This window comes from Equus asinus, chromosome 10 (genome assembly GCF_041296235.1).
Source record: "Equus asinus isolate D_3611 breed Donkey chromosome 10, EquAss-T2T_v2, whole genome shotgun sequence".
Lineage (NCBI taxonomy): Eukaryota > Metazoa > Chordata > Mammalia > Perissodactyla > Equidae > Equus > Equus asinus.
In genome coordinates, this window is record NC_091799.1 from 44,276,071 (window position 1) to 44,293,028 (window position 16,958).

At 47.8% G+C, this 16,958-nt stretch overlaps 1 protein-coding gene across 3 annotated transcripts in view; it reads left to right on the top strand.

Annotated features, from left to right (window-relative positions):
* The window catches only part of TRIM14 (tripartite motif containing 14), a 28,258-nt gene that overhangs the window by 2,567 nt on the left and 8,733 nt on the right, over nt 1–16,958 (top strand). Inside the window, exons 1-4 of one of the 3 annotated variants that reach the window (XM_070519156.1) lie at nt 5,946–6,208; nt 6,432–6,505; nt 12,900–13,133; nt 16,635–16,797. In XM_070519156.1, coding sequence (XP_070375257.1) covers nt 6,064–6,208; nt 6,432–6,505; nt 12,900–13,133; nt 16,635–16,797 — 616 coding nt within the window. In that variant the 5' untranslated portion in view covers nt 5,946–6,063. Of the gene's footprint in view, nt 1–752; nt 849–5,945; nt 6,209–6,431; nt 6,506–12,899; nt 13,134–16,634; nt 16,798–16,958 lie in introns of those variants that run through there. The other 2 variants (XM_044779158.2, XM_070519157.1) reach the window with 2 other exon arrangements.

Below are 16,958 nucleotides of genomic sequence, written 5' to 3' on the forward strand. Positions count from 1 at the left end.
ACGCAGACCCAGGAGGTCTCATGTGACTCTAGGGCTTGTGCTCATAACAACTTGCTCTCTACTTGAAGTTGGCAGCCCTTGTCACTCTGTTCAATTCAGCAGACACTTCTGGGTCACCCCTGGTCCTTATGGGGGAGCCAGGAATGGAGCAGGCCTGCCCTCAGGAAGATCCCAGTCGGCCCAGCGGCTGACCGTAAGGCCAGCCATAAAAAGGCTAAGATGGAGCTAAGGTCACAGCTGTCGGGGAGAGGGACACAGAGCAGGCCTTTGGGAAAATGGCAATTGCAAAGAGCAGAGATAGGAAAGGGAGCCGTTTCAGTTGGTTGGGAGAGGGGACCGTGACCCACAGGCCTCTCACACACGCAGGTCTTCTGGACGCCTCCAAAGGGCCGCAGGCTCCTGCAATGCAAGTTCCCTGAGGGCAGCTCCTAGAACAGGGCCCAGCGTGTGTTCACGCTGTGAGCAAATGCCCTTGCCCTGACCACAAGCGGCTTGCCTCAAGGCCCTCTTTGAGGGACTGGAAAAGCAGGTCATACGCAGGATGGTCCTAGAAAGAAAGGGGGCATCAAGGTTGGGAGAATACCTGCTGTGGGCCTCTGGTTCCTGGTCACCCTCCAGCTTGCCTCCTGACTCTGGGCGAGTCGGCTGCCTTCTGGGGACACCTCAGCTGAGACAAAACGCGGGGTGCCCTGGGGGCCTGGTTATCTCGGAAGTGACCGTGTTGACTTTTTCCCTTACTCCTTCGCATACAGAAACTCACCCAAGAATGTCTACAGCAGTTGGCGACCAAGAAGCAGCAGCAGGTTGGCAACATAAACCAGATTGAGGACACGGCCGGGAGGCTCCAGGCAAGTCCCCGGCGTGTCTGGTTGACACGTTGCTCCCCCGCCACGAGGCTGTCCGCGTGCGGGGCCCGGGAGAGCCGACCGCCAGCCTCGGGGGCGCTCAGGCTCGCGGAGCCTGGGGCTTCTGTAATTCAGGGGGCTCTTCTCGAGAAAAAGAACGCAAAATGAGGGGCGAGACCCTGAAGGGACCCGCAGGGGAGGGGCCTGCGGGCGGGTCGGGTCGCTTCGCGGTGACCAGCCTCCGCGGAGCCGGGGACACCGCACCGAGCGCAGTCCGCGCGGAGAGACCGGTGCCCGCGCCCGCAGCCGCCTTAAACGAGCCAAATGCGTGTCAGGAACGCGCAAATGGCTCTGAGGTCTCTGCCAAGGCGAAAGTAGATGGAGTAGAAACGTATTCCATAAACACGCACTTTCTCCAGGCATCTCCTTTCATAACGATGTTTATTTAAAAGGATTTCTTGGTGGGTTTTAAATGGGAAGCTGGGGTTGACCCTAGTGTGAGCTGCTGTTTAGACTGTGAAAAAGTCGTGTCTTTAGGGCTTTATACATGAACTTGGCTGTTCCCTTCCCCTCTCAGCCTCAGCCGCCCCCTCGTGGAAGTGAGTCCCTATGAGAGCCCCATGACCCCCTGCTGACCCCCTCAGGTCAGCCAGGGAGACCAGCTCCGCCCGTGGGACTAGCTGGCCCCTGGTCTTCCTGAGGCCGGCCCGAAGCCCAGGGAGGCAGACGGGCCACACGATGGGCCCCTGATTGCCCAGCATCCATGATCTGTACGGGGACTCCGTCCATGCCCCTGTTTGCTGGGGACAATTGTGGTTTACACCTGTAGCCCTGGGTTAATTATTAATAATGTCATGAGCAGGACTCCGGGCTCAGATGGATAAATCAGGTCAAAATGATTTGGGAACTGAAAGTTGGCACACCCAAGGGAATGGGAGGTGCTTGGGCTGTGGAGCCGGAAGGACAGAGTCGGGGCACAGGTTCACCATCGGCAGATCTGGGTGGGGGTCCCCAAGGGGAGAGTTAGGACCCACATGGAGAGCCTAGGAGGGCGGGCTTCAGCTTACCCTAAGGAGTGTTTTTCCTTCTTTTAACCCTCTCCTCAACACCTAAACTTTCTAATTTGACCTAATTACAGATTCACAGGACGTTGGGACGGTGGTACAGAGGAGTTTTTGTGCCTTTCACCTAGTTGACCCCAAGGGTTACGTCTTACATAACTGTAGTAAATATCAAAACCGGAAAATTGACAGTGTGTGTGTATGGTTCTGTCAACTTATCACGTGTGTAGATTCAGGTAACCGTCACCGCAATCAAAACAGAACTATTCCATCAGCACCGAGGTGTCCCTCATGCCGCCCCTCCCCCACAATCCCTTACTTCTGGCCATCACTAACTTGTCCTCTGTGTCTATTATAAGGGCATCTGAGAATGTCAGAAAAATGGAATCATGTGGCATGTGACCTTTTGAGATTTTTTTCACTCAACATAATGCCCTTGAGATTCATCCAAGTTGTTGCGTGTGTGGACAGTTCATTCCTTTGTATTGTTAAATAATATTCCAGCAATCCAGTAGTATGGATATACCCCTTTTCTTTAACCAATCATCTATTTTAGGACATTTTAGTTGTTTCCCATTTGAGGCTATTACAAATGAAGCTGCTTTGAACGATTGTGTACAGTTTCCGTGTGGCTATAAGTTTCTGTTTCTCTGGGGTGAATCCTGAGTGCTAATGCTGGGTAGTGTGGTACTGGCATGTTTAGTTTTTTAAGAAACTACCAAACTGTTTTCCAGAGTGGCTGGGCCATTTTACATTCCCACTGGCTATATCTGAGAGATCCTGTTTCTCCAAATCCTTGCCAACATTTGGTCTTTTTTAGCCATCCCGATAGGTGTGTAGTGGTGTCTCATTGTGGTCTTCATTTGCATTTCCTCAGCAGCTAGTGATGTTGGCATCTTTCCATGCGCTGGTTTGCCATCTGTCTATCCACTCTGCCAGGAGGTCTCCTCGTGCCTCTTGCCGTTTCCTGATCCCATTGTTTGTTTTCTTTCTTTTTTTCCTTTTTCTTTTTCTCCCCAAAGTCCCAGCACATAGTTGTCTATCCTAGCTGTAAGTCCTTTTAGTTCTTCTTTGTGAGATGCCAGCACAGCATGGCCTGATGAGTGGTGTGTAGGTCTGCACCCAGGATCTGAACCAGCGAACCTCAGGCTGCCACAGCAGAGCACGCACATTTAATGACTATGCCACCGGGCCGGCCCCTGTGTATTTTCTGACTGCTCAGTTTTGAGAGTTGTCTACACACAGTCATGCCTTGTGTAACGATGGGGATGGGTTCTGAGAAACCCATCGTTGGGTGATTTCGTCACTGTGCAAACATCAAAGAGTGTACTTATACACAAACCCGATGGTATAGCCTGCTGCCCACCTAGACTCTACGGTGCTAAGATTTTGGGACCACCACTGTCTATGTGGTCGGTTGTTGACTGAAACGTCATGCGGCACGTGACTGTATCTGGATAGGAGTCCTTTGTCAGACACGTGGTTTGTGAATGCTTTCTCCCCGTCTGTAGCTTGTCTTTTCATTGTCTTAACGGGTTCTTATGCAGAGTGAAAGGTTTTAATTTTGATGAAGTCCAGTTGGTCAGTTTTTTCCTTTTATGGATTGTGCTCTCGGGGTCATGTTAAAGAACTCTTTCCCTAACCCTAGGTCCCAAAGATTTCCTCCTTTTTTTTCCCTACAAGTTTTATAATTTTACGTTTAAGTCCATGATTCATTTTGAATTAACTTTTGTATAAGGTTGAGGTTTTTTCTTTTATCTATGGATGTCCAGTTACTCTAACGCCATTTGTTGAAAAGACTGTGCTTTCTCTATTGAGTTGCTCTTGTCAAAAATCAACTGGCCATACTTGGGTGGGGCTGTTTCTGGATTCCCTGTTCCTTCCAGTGATCTGTGAGTCTGTCCCTCTATCAGTGCCGCACAGGCTTGATTACTGTAGCTGAAAATAAGCCTTGAAATAATTGATGCCTCCCACTTGATTCTTTTTCAGAATTATTTTAGTATTTTAATTCCTTTGCCTTACCATTTAAGTCTTAGAATAATCTTGTCTATATCTACAAAAAGTAAACTTTGTTGGGATTTTGGTAGGAATTATGTTAAGCCTGTGTATCAGATTAGAGAGAATTGACATCTTTACTATGTTGTCTTCCAACCCATGAACACAGTCTGTCTCTTCGTGCATGTAGATCTCTGTTTTCTTTCATCAGCATTTTGTAGTTTTCAGCGTACAAATTCTATACATGTTTTCTCAGTCTTACACCTCAATGGCCCTCAGAAGACAGTAAGAAAAATAGAATTAGTGGTTAGCATTTTAAAGTTGAGGTGTTTGTATAAAAATTTAGATGTAGAAAAGGAGGAAGGAAGATGTGGCCACCCTAGGCTTCCATCCCCAGATGGGAGCTGTGGGAGCTGAGCGACGGACACCCCATGAGAAATGCATTTCTCCCAGCCCCCACCTGCCCACTGCCCCGCTCTGTTACCAGCCCGGCTCCTGTGAGCATTTACCTTTCAATTCCTGGTCAAGAAGCAGATTTTTAAAAATTCAGCCATAATCCTGCCACTTCAAGCCAGCCACTCTTCCCATTCTGAGATTGTTTTTCCGTGCATGGATATGCTTGTACACAGTTTGAGATATACTCTGTATATAGTTCTCACGTCACCTCCCGGCTGGAGGTGAGGCCTGCTGGTTCGTTTCCTTGTGTGATTTGTCACTTGTATCATCATCTTGTCTTGGTAGGTATTTTCCGTGGTGCTCCATTTGCCCTGGGTTGTGAGAGTGCCCCTGCAGAGCACTGTGGCATGACATCTGTGCAAGGCTCTGTGACTTCCAGTACTTCCAGCCCATTTTTGTATGAATTTTTCGTTTTGAGGTTCCATGAGCCTGGACTCCAAGCCTTCTCAGTCCAAGCCTGATGTCTGGCTGGTTTGTTTTGCTGGTGACTCTTTTCGCCCATGACCCTGGGGGGGATGACAGGATTCCTTGCCCCTTCCCCAGGCCGGTGGGTGGGGTTGTTCTGGGGCCTCGTTCATGGATGGAGTGGCTCCCTGTGACCTGGCCTGATGCAGCGGGCCCTTTCCCCGTTCCCAGCTGCAATGGGCCAGGTGCCCAGTGCCCCTCCTAGATGATCAGGCCCCGTGTGGGTGGTTGTCACACATACCTCCACCCCTGCCCTCCTGGGGTCACTCAGCTCAGCTTCTGCCCATGGCTCTGCCGCCAAGTTGCCTCTTTGGTTTTGGCACCTGAAGATTTTCTCTTTATTGTCGTTGTTGCTTTGGTGAGGAAGATTGTTGCTGAGCTAACATCTGTGCCAATCTTCCTCTATTTTTTGTATGTGGGATGCTGCCACAGCATGGCTTGGTGAGCAGTGTGTATGTCTGTGCCCAGGATCCAAACCCCGTGAACCTGGGCTGCTGAAGTGGAGCACACGAACTTAACCACTACGCCACCGGGCTGGCCTCTTTTGTTTGATTGTGTGTTTGTTTCTGAGCTTGGTCATATAACTTTACAATCTGCTCATTTAAAATCAGCATTTCCACGTGTTTGAAGTAGGAAGCGAGATTTTCCATGCAAACTCCTTCTCCTTTACTGACCAAAACTATATGTCACTTTCTGTGTGGGGTTTTTGTTGTTGCTGGTTTAAGATCATGACACTTACCTGTGTCGTTAAAAGTTGTTTACTAATGTCAGTATGAGAGGTTGTATATTCCATTATATGGATCTACCATGATCCGTTAGGCCATTTTCCTAATGTTGAACATTTAGATTATTTCCAGTTTTTCAATTTAATGTAAAAGAACACTGCAGGGAACATTTTTGGCACCTTGCTTTGTTTCCTTCAGGACACACTCCTAGAAGTGACTCGTCTGGCTCAGCAGGCACAAGTGTTGGTGAGGACTCTCGTGCATTCTGCCGAACTGTGGCACAGAGGTCTGGGGCCACCATGCTGCCCAGACTTCTTCCATAGAGGCAGTCCTGGGAAGAGGCTGTTCGCCTGGAAATTGACCCATGAGCTAGATTTGTAAACAAATTAAAAGCAATAAAGTTCATATATGGTCCAAAGTCTGCTGTTCAGAAGTCAAAGACCAGGCCTAACTAACTCCTTTCCAGCAAACAGTCAAGAAGGACCTGGTCGTTAATCCCTAACCAACACCCGTGAAATGGTTTCCCTGACATCCTTGCTAATAGGCTGTTTGCTTCCCCATCCTGGCTCCTCAGGGGACCAACACCTGCAGGTGGAGGGAAAATTCAGCACTGGCCCGCTGCTCTTCACTCGGACGGGAGGAGGTGACAGTGTGCAGCATGGTTAGGTTCTTCTTTCTGAATCTTCCGAGTTTTCCACAGTGAGCTTTTGATACTTTTATAAATGAAAAGTATATAAATATATATATTATATAAATAAATATATATTCAGATGGTCCCTGACTTACAATGGTTCCAATTAAGATTTTTCAAATGTACAATAGTGCAAGAGCAATGCGCATTCAGTAGAAACTGTACTTTGGTTTTAATTTTGATCTTTTCCCAGGTGTAGGGATCCTCTTTCCCGATGCTGGGCAGGGGCCGAGAGCCGCAGCTGCCGCTCACCACGTGACCACGAGGGTGAGCAGCTGACACACTGACACCCATTCTGCACCCACACAGCAGTTCTGTTTGTCACTCTCAGTTCAGTCTTCAATAAATTACATGAGATACTCAACACTTTATTATAAACTAGGCCTCGTATTAGATGCTTTTGCCCAACTGTGGGCTAACGTAAGTGTCCTGAGCACATTTAAGGGAGGCTGGGCCAAGCCAGGATGTTTGGTAGGTTAGGTGTATTAAATGCATTTTTGACTCAAGATATCAACTTACAATGAGTTTATCAGGACGTAACCCCTTGGTAAGTCCAGGAAGATCTGTGTGTAGGCATGTATACGTGTGTCTGTATGATATGTGTATGTATATATAAGGTGGTTACTGTCTGCTGAATGCAGACCTAGATAGGGATTTAGAATGCTCAGGCTGTCAGAGCTGAAAGGCCCTTGGAGATGTGGGCACCCAGGAAGAAGAAATAACCTGTTGCTGGTCACATAGGAAGGCACAGGTGGACCTGGGACCACAGCTGTATCCTTCATGGTCCACCCAGGAAGACAGAAACCACTTTGAGGGTTTGGGACAGCGGGGATGAATGCTGGGAAGGCTGACACAGCGTGGAAGAGGCAGAGAAGCCAGCCAGCGGGAGGCGAGGCAGCTGGCACCAGCAGGCAGCACCTTCATGCCTGACCGGCCGGGACAAAGAAAGGAGGTGGTATTAGCAGAGTGCAGGGGCCCCGGCCACCCAGGCAGGAGCTAGAAGCCTAACGGGCCTGTCCTGTGGGAGCTGGAGGATGGGGGGCTCGGGGATGCAGCCACTCGTGGAGATACTGGTGGGAGGGAGGCCCTGGCTGCTTCCTTCCTCTCACCTTGGACCTCCCTCTAATTCCTCCTCCCATTGACCAAACCCAGCCTGAAGGAGGATCCTGGAAATTGGGCCCGCAGGAGTCAGCCCCTCTGCCCTGCGGAGCAGAGCCGGTGAAGAGCAGGATGTGGACCTGAGGTGAAGGGGCCTAGACGGGCGCCTCCTCAGCCGGACTGTCAGGCCCTCACCCAGACCGGTTCAGTCTGGGATCCAGTTGCATTTTGAACCAGTGTGGCCCAAACCAAGCAGCATACTTCCTTGTTTCATTGCCAGAACTCTTTTTTTAACTGTATTGCGGAATCAGCCTATCTGCTTACACTTTAAGTTTTCTTGTGGATGTTTCTGAACAGTTATTCCTGAGAGTTTTTACCATGTATGGTGTCGTGAAGCTTATTTTGTATATTCTTTACGAGGCGGATCTGTAGAAACTGCTTGGAGCATAGCTTGGTTGGGAGGATATTTGCTGTCTTGGTTTCTATAGAAAGAATTGCATTTACATTTACATTTATTCCATTTACATACACTGCCTCCAAAACGCATTCATAAATCAAGGGTTTGGAACACCTTTTCTTTCCTTCATTTGGTCATTAAACAGAGAGATATTTGCGTCCAGGTTCACGGACCCATGGAAACCATGTTAAGTGTAGACTAATTCCCAGGCTAGCCCAAAGCCAGTTCAATCTGTCAGGCACGTGGTGGTATAAGCCAGTCTCAGCCCAACCACACTGCCTGGAACGTTGTGTGGGAAACGCAGGCTTCAGGAACCCGTCCCCTAGATCCTGCCAAACCACACGTTCCTGCCCCACTGAGAAGAGAGCATTGCGTCACGGGGGAGCCTGCCGGGTACCAGGGGTCATTCCGCCGCGTGGGCTGTACAGATGTTTGGGCTGGGCAAAGAGGCTGGCCTAGGTTTTGTGTGTTTTTCCAAATGATTTTTGGCTTTATTTTATAATTGTACTAGTAATACATGAACACGTGCCCATTTTAAATATTTAAATAGTGTATTAGAATATAGTATGGAACTATACATGTACAAAGTAAGAGTTTCTCTTCACCATCCCCTCAACCCCACATCTCCTCCCAAACATGATCACAACCAACAGACATTTAAATGCACCTGCAAACATACAGATGCATATATCCATGTATAGTTGTTGTTCTGTTATCTTTTACATAAATGGGATCATCCTGTATGTATGATTGTGCAACTTGCTTTCTCCACATGGTGTCTTGGAGAGCTTTCTATGCCACGACATATAGGTCCGCTGCGTTTGTGTGTGTGTGTGTGTTAAAATATACATAACAAGAAATTACCATTTTTACCATATTGAAGTGTGCAATTCAGTGGCACTGATTACATGTGCAATGTTGTACAACCATCGCCACTGTTTCCAAAACTTTTCCATCACCCCAAACATAACCTGTAACCATTAAGTAATTACTTCCCATTCTCCCGTCCCACCACCCCTGGTAACCTCTAATCTACTTCCTGTCTCTCTGAATTTCCCTGTTCTAGATAGTTCATAAACGTGGAATCAAACAATATTTGTCCTTTTATGTCTGGCTTATTTCAGTAGCATGATGTCTTCCAGATTTATCCATATTACAGCATGTATCAGAACGCTGCATTCTTTTTTTTTTAAAGATTTTATTTTTTTCCTTTTTCTCCCCAAAGCCCCCCGGTACATGGTTGTATATTCTTCGTTGTGGGTCCTTCTAATTGTGGCATGTGGGACGCCGCCTCAGCGTGGTCTGATGAGCAGTGCCATGTCCGCGCCCAGGATTCGAACCAATGAAACACTGGGCCGCCTGCAGCAGAGCGCGCAAACTTAACCACTCGGCCACGGGGCCAGCCCCTCAGAATGCTGCATTCTTTTTAATCACTATGTATTATTTCATTGTATGAATGCAGCATAATTTATATGATAAATATATGTATATACTTCCCATATTGAAAATTTTGCCCATTTTTCTCTATCACCAGCACTGCTATAGTGAACATCTTGGTACACAAATCTTCATGCCCATGTGAAAACATTTTCTAGGATCAATTCCTGCAAGAGGAAATGCTGCATCAAAGGCCACATGCATTTAAGGTTTTGGTGCTGTCAGACTGCCCGCTAAAAGTGCAGCCCCAATAGACACCACCACTGCAGCGTGCGAGTGTTGTTCCACGCGCCCTCACAGACCCCAGTATCGTCCATCGGTTCAGACTCTTCAGTCGGACAGCCACAATCTATTTTCTGGTTACACTGCTCGCTGTCTTGGTTGCTGGGGAGGCTGAGGGGCCTCTTCGTACATCTGTTGGCACTTGCCTGTCTTTAGCCCATGTCTGAATTCAGTGACTTCTTTCTGTCCCATGTGTTATGGACAGTAAACTTGCACCGTTTGTTACCTGTTGTGTAGCTTTATTCACAGCGCTTTCCGTTTAGGGAAAAGTTCCATTTTTTATGTGAGCAAACCTGTCACGGCTCCCGTTTAATAACCATCTGGGTTTTGGGTTTCTCTCACAGAGGTCTTCCCTTCCCAAAGTTTTGGAAATAAAATTGTTTTGTATTTCATTCTAATAGGTTTATTATTTGGTTTTTTAAAATGTGTAGTGCTTTAATCTATTTGGATTTCTTTTTTTGTTTGTTTACCTTTTATTGTGGAAAACGTCAAGTATATGCACATATTTAGGTGCAAATCCCAGACATCACTTCATCTGTAAAAGTTTCAGCATATTATGGGGCTGGCCCCGTGGCTGAGTGGTTAAGGTCGCACGCTCCACTGCAGGCGGCCCAGTGTTTCGTTGGTTCGAATCCTGGGCGCGGACATGGCACTGCTCATCAAACCACGCTGAGGCAGCGTCCCGCATGCCACAACTAGAAGGACCCACAACGAAGAATATACAACTATGTACCGGGGGGGGCTTTGGGGAGAAAAAGGAAAAAAATAAAAAAATAAAATCTTTAGAAAAAAGTTTCAGCATATTATCTCTACAAGATAAGGACTCATTTTTTAAAACACATAACAACAGTATCATCATCACACCTATGAAAATTAACAGTAGTTCCTTGATATCATCAAACATCCAATCAGTGGTCACTTTCCCAATTGTCTTATAAATGTCACATCTATTTGTTTGAATTAGGAGTGAAGTAAAGTTTTCAAGTTGCAGTTGGTTGATGCATTTCTTAAGTTGATGGTTCTCGTATTCCTCTGCTGCCTGTCTGTCCTCTAAATGGAACCTTTAAGGCAGATTTAGAGGCCTGATCAGATGCGAATTTGCGTTTTTTGGCAAGACTACTTCGTAGGTGAGGTTCTGTCTGAATTTATTTTTATATGTGGTATAAGATAAGGATATGACTTAAAATATTTTTCAAATACATGGTTAATTGTCTGTGTACCCATACCATTTATTGAATACTCCAGTCTTTCTTCCTAATAATTTGAAATGCCACCATTATCACACACACACATGTATTTTTCAGTTCTTTCCTAAACTTTTTATTCTATGCCCTTGATCTTTTTGTCTGTCCCTAACCCACATGGTTTTAAGTCCTTTAGCTTTGCAGTTTGATGTTTAATAAGGCAGCTCATCCTTCACAGAACTTTTTAAAGCAATTTTTGGCTTTTCTTGCGCTTTATTCTTCCTCATGATAATTGAATATTTGTTTAATCTGCATGTTAAGACTTTTGGATTGCATTGACTTTATGGAATAATTTGGAAACAAATACTGTCTTTATAGTAATGAATTTTCCCAGCCAGGGATGTCTTTTTCTTCCACACATTCAGAGTTTTTAAAAATGTTTTTCAGTACAATTTTATTTTATTTATTATTATTATCTTTTTTAAAGATTGGCACCTGAGCTAACAACTGTTGCCAATCTTTTTTTTTTTTTTCCTCCTTCTTCTCCCCAAAGCCCCCCAGTACATGGTTGTATATTCTAGTTGTGAGTGCCTCTGGTTGTGCTATGTGGGACGCCGCCTCAGCGTGGCCTGATGAGCGGTGCCATGTCTGCGCCTGGGATCCGAACCGCTGAAACCCCGGGCAGCCGAAACAGATCACACTAACTTAACCACTCGGCCAGGGTCAGCCCCTCAGTACAATTTTATACTTTTCTTTATCTAGGTCTTTACAGTTTTTGTTAGGTTTATTTTTACATACTTTGTATTTTTTTCTGCTATTTTAAAAAGGATCTTTATTTCTCCAATTTGTTTCTCCAATTTTCCCATTGGTTATAGCTGGTACTTAGAAAAACTGGAGTTTTTGTTTGTTAATTTTTTTATTGTGGTCTAAATAGTTCATAACATTGTGAAATTTCAGTTGTACATTAATATTTGTCAGACACCATATAAATGTGCCCCTGCACCCCTGTGCTCACCCTCCTCCCCTTCCCCCTGGTAACCACTAAATTATTCTCTTTGTCCGTAAGTTTGTTTATATTCCACATATGAGTAAAATCATACGGTGTTTGTCTTTCTCTGTCTGATTTATTTTGCTTAACATGATACCCTCAAGGTCCAGCCACGTGGCTGCGAAAGAACGATTATGTCTTTTTTTATGGCTGAGTAGTATTCCATTGTATATATACACCACATCTTCTTTATCCAATCATCAGTCTATGGGCACTTGGGTTGCTTCCACGTGTTGGCTATTGTGAATAATGCTGCAATGAAGACAGGGGGGCATAAGTCTCTTTGTATCATTGATTTCAAATTCTTTGGATAAATATCCAGTGGTGGGATAGCTGGGTCATATGGTAATTCTATTTTTAATTTTCTGAGAAATGACCATACTGTTTTCCACAGTGGCTGCACCAGTTTGCATTCCCACCAGCAGTGTATGAGGGTTCCCTTTTCTCCACAACCTCTCAAAAAAACATTTATTATTTTTTGTCTTGGTGATTATAGCCATTTTAATGGGCATAAGATGATATCTAAGTGTAGTTTTGATTTGCATTTCCCTGATGATCAGTGATGTTGAGCATCTTTTCATCCGCCTATTGGCCATCTGTATATCTTCTTTGGAAAAATGTCTGTTCATATCCTCTGCCCACTTTTTGATTGGGTTGTTTATTTTTTGGTAGTTCAGCTGTGTTACTTCTTTATATATTGTGGAGATTAACCCCTTATCAGATATATGATTTGCAAATATTTTTTCCCAGATGTTGGGTTGTATTTTCATTTTGATCTTGGTTTCCTTTGCCTTCCACAAGCTCTTTAATCTGATGAAGTCCCACTCGTTTATTTTTTCTTTTATTTCCCTTGTCTGAGTATTTGTAAAGATCCTTTTAAGGCTGATGTCAAAGAGTGTACTGCCTGTATTTCCTTCCAGAAGTTTTATGGTTTCAGGTCTTACCTTCAAGTCTTTGATCCATTTTGATCTATTTTTGTGTATGGAGAAAGATAATGATCTACAGGAAAGCTGGAGTTTTTATAAGTTGATCTTACACTTGACTTGCCACCTTGCTGAACTCACTTTTTAGAGGTCGTAATAATTTTTTTCATGTTGATTTTTCTGGACTTCCTGGTTGGCAATCATATCATCTGCAACTGGTTTTCTTTTTTAGGCTCATGCAGAGTCAAGTAAAACCTGGCTGACTGAAAAATTCAGTGAACTCAGATTACTTCTTGATGAAGAGGAAGTGCTGGCCAAGAAATTCATTGATAAAAACACGCAGCTTGCCCTCCAGCGGTACAGGGAGCAAATCAAGTCTTGTGGGGAGCAAATCGACGTCATGAACGATCTCTCCAACAGGGTGTGGAGCATCAGCCAGGAGCCCAACCCCGTACAGCTGCTGCAGGTAATAAGCCTGGGTTTCTGCCCTCACGGCCCACACCTGCCACCAGCATTGCCTCTCGGTTACAGTGGCATTGAACATGGCATTTACACACTGAGTAAATATGCAGAGAATCCCCTTGTCAGCATGGAGACTTCCTTACCCCCACGCGTGGTCAGAAAATATACACTGTTAGGAAGATAATACATACCTTGCACTAATTCATTCACATCGACAGCCACCATTTTGAGGACCTCTGTCTTCCACACACTTTATGTGTTTTAGCTTAAATATTCAAAAGAACTCTGCAAAGTGGATATTCTCCCCCATTTTACGAATGAGAAATTGAGGCTCAGGGAGGTGAAGTGATTTGTCCGAGGTCACACAGCTGGGAGGTGGCAGAGTGGTGATCAGAACCCAGGTCTGTCCAACTCTAAAGCCATGAGGCAGCCTTGCCCGGCCCTCTGCCTCTACAGTCCGAGTTGAGACACCCCTTCTGGAAAGGAAGGTGTCCCTTCAGCTCTGGAGCAGGCTCCAGAGCTGATCACAAAGGGGAGAGAAGGATGGCACTCCTTGGCCACTGGGCTCTGTCGGAGGCTGTTAGCTTATGCTGAGGAAGCGTCTAAGAAATGCCCATGTGAGATTTGTCGCTGTTTTAGTGAAAGCGTGTTGTTGAGAGCAGTGTTCCTGTCTTCAAGGACCCCTGGAAGAAACTCCTCCCTCGTGCCCGTACTCCTGTGCACTTGGATTGCCTTTCTACTCATGTAACTCTTCCTGTTTCCTTCTTTGCCATGGCTTCTGGGAAGCTCAGAGCCGAATGTGTTTCAATAGCTGGGCTGAGACTTTGTGGCGTACATTTTGTGCCTCATCTCCCTCTGGCTTCCTGCTTGCATTCTTATCCGAGTGTTGTCTTTGCTCCATTTTTCTCGCTGTACAGGAACATCTTGCAGTATTAGACAACCTTTGTGCTTTAAAGGCTTGTGGGACAAGGCAGGGTACAACTAAATAAAGGTGGCACTGAGTCTAACCACAGATTAGCATAGGCTGTGGCTGGGAAATAAGATACACAAATAAATCAGTCACTGCGAAACCAGTCAAGCCAGTCCCTGGTGGGTATTTCCACTCATGTGCCTTTATGTGGCCTTGGTCAATTCAGCCTGTGTTTCATTGTTTAGCTAAGAAAAAATAAACCTAACAAAAAGTTCTGGGCGAGGTACTCTCCTAGGCACAAAGGATATTGTACTTTAATAGGGGCAAGAGGCACAGAGGGGTACATCTGTTTGTTTCTTCTAAAAGAATGGTACTTTTTAGGGATAGCTAATACAAAAGGACTCTTCCATGGAGGAGAAGGTTCTTCTTCCATCATAGGTACAGTTTTAGGGCTGTGGCATCCTCTTTTTTTATTCTCTGGTGCCAGAGCTGCTGACGTCCATCATCCATCAGTCCTTCCTTGCATTTGCTTGTCCATGTATTCATCAGCTATGTGCTCAGCACCAGGCCCCTGCTTGACACGAGGAGCTCCTGGGTGGGGATACACGCTCAGAGTGATGTACAACACAGCTCAAGCAAGCTAGCCAAAGTGTGTCCGGGAGATGTCCAACTCTGTATGGGGGGTCAGGGAAGACTTAGGAGGAGGAGCTGGGTCTGGGATGTGGAGTATATTCCACTCACTGGGTATCTCGGAGAGACGGAGCAGAGAGGACATCCCGGGCAGACGGGAACCACATGCACGCTGAGAGCTTGGAAGGCTGGAGAGCCGCCTGGGTTCAGCCTGGCTGGAGGCAGGGCAGGGGTAAAAGGGAGGGGTGTGCAGAGCTGCTGCTGGCTTGGGAGGCCAGGGTTGGTTGATGAAGGGCCTTCTGTGCCTGGCCATGGAGGTTAGCCCTTGTCCTGTAGAGATGGGAGCCAGGCGAGGGTCCTGAAGCAAGAAATGACACGGTCAGTTTAATGCTTTAGAAAGGTCACTTTGGTGACAGGGTGGAAGATTCACTGAGGGGGCCAGGACTGGAGGCTGGAAGGGAAGTTGGGAGGAGACCCCAGCATCCAGGGGAGAGATGATGGGGGCCTGGACCAGTGAAGGGGCGGTGGGGATCGGGAGAAGCAGGCAGGTCTGAGAAAGTCAACAGGATTGGTGATTGGAAGTGGAGGGAATCCAAGATGATGGCCAGTCTCTGGCTGGAGATGGGTGGCTGGGGGCTGTTCTCTGGGTCTGCAAAGCCAGGAGCAGACGCACTCCGTTTCATTCACTCATTTATTCCATCATCGGTATTTACTGAGAACCTACTGTGTGCCAGGCCCTTTGCTAGATGCTAGAGTTACCAGGTGGTGGCATTTGTCCTTCATCCCCCTCCCCAGCCCCACACCCCACTCATCTGCCTTCTGGGCCAACCACCTGCCACCCCGGAGCCGGATGGGGCTTGGAGACCATCCCATAGCCCCCTCCCAAGGTCCAGCATCCTGCCTGGTGGGCCTGCCTCTGCCGACAGCTGAATCCTAGCGCCCCCCACCCCGAGGTGTCCATCCCTCCATCCCGGCGTGGGCAGCACTGCCCACCAGCCAGGACCTGCTCACCCGCTGTCTTTTAAATCCTGCCTGGGACAGACCTTCAGAAAGTGCAGACAGGGTTCTTAATGGCAAACAGTTACGAGAGTCCACTGGAACTGTTTTAAGCACGAAATGAGGTTATGAGAGTATCAGGCAGCTCACAGGGTCTCCAGGAGAGCCAGAAAGCCAGGACGCAGGCCAGGCCACACACAGGATTGCTCCCTTGCAGACCTACTGCTGCTCCTCTAGGCAAGAAGTCACAGCCACACCACTGACCCAGGGCACCGGTGCCGGAGCCTCCATCGCCGCTGTCCCCAGGCTCCACCTGTTGTCAATACCTCAGCCTCCCTTCCATATCCAGATCCTAGGTGGGAGGTGCCTTGTCCCCTGCCTGCACCTTGGGCGCGAAGGGGGCTGGGAGCATGCATTTTTCTCACTTCTACTTAGCAAAGCCGCACCTAACACAGGCAGTGTATTTAAAGGTGATGTCCAGGCAGAAAACAGGACAGTCCCCACTGTGGTGGCCACACCCCTCAGTCAGCCTTCCAGCTGCACTTCTCGGCCCTTGGCTTTCCTTTTGGGCTGTGGTTTCCGGCTCCCCCTTTTGGACATGCCCTGGGGTCCTTCCCCAGGGAAACCAGTCCCTCACTCTTTCTGTCCCCCTGTACCTCAGGCAGACCCCTGGCACAGGGCCCCTTGCGAGGTGGGCAGCCAGCCTGCCTCCTCCCCCTGCCGCTGTGCCTGCACAGAGAGGGCCTGGGTGCACTGGCCGGCAGGAGCCTGCAGGGCCAGCAGGAGCCCTGGACCCACCCAACCTGCAGCCCGGGGCCCTCCTCCAGCCCAGCCACTGGGCCGTCTCTCCAGGCCTCTGCTCCCAGGGGCACAGCCTGGTGGGGGACGGGGGGCTGTGCCCCAGGCCTGGGTTTGTTCTGGGGGCAGTGGAGGGGCTGGGACAGGGGCTGACCCCGCCTGCCCTCGCAGGAGTACACGGCCGCGGAGCAGGAGATGCAGCGGCACATGAGCCTGGGGGAGCTGTGCCACCCGGTGCCCCTCTCCTTCGAGCCCGTCAAGAGCTTCTTTAAGGGCCTCATGGAAGCCATGCAGGGCGTGTTACAGACGCCACTGGACGTTCGCCTTAAGGAAAGTAAGTTGCTGTGTGACTAACCTCATGTCCTTTACTCCCCTGGTGCTTTTTAGCCCAGAGACAACTGCAAAGGTCACCACCCCACTCATGCCCTTCCCACACAGAGGCCCTTGGCCAGGCCGTCCCGGGCTCCTGGGCCTGGGCCCAGCCCACCCTTCTGA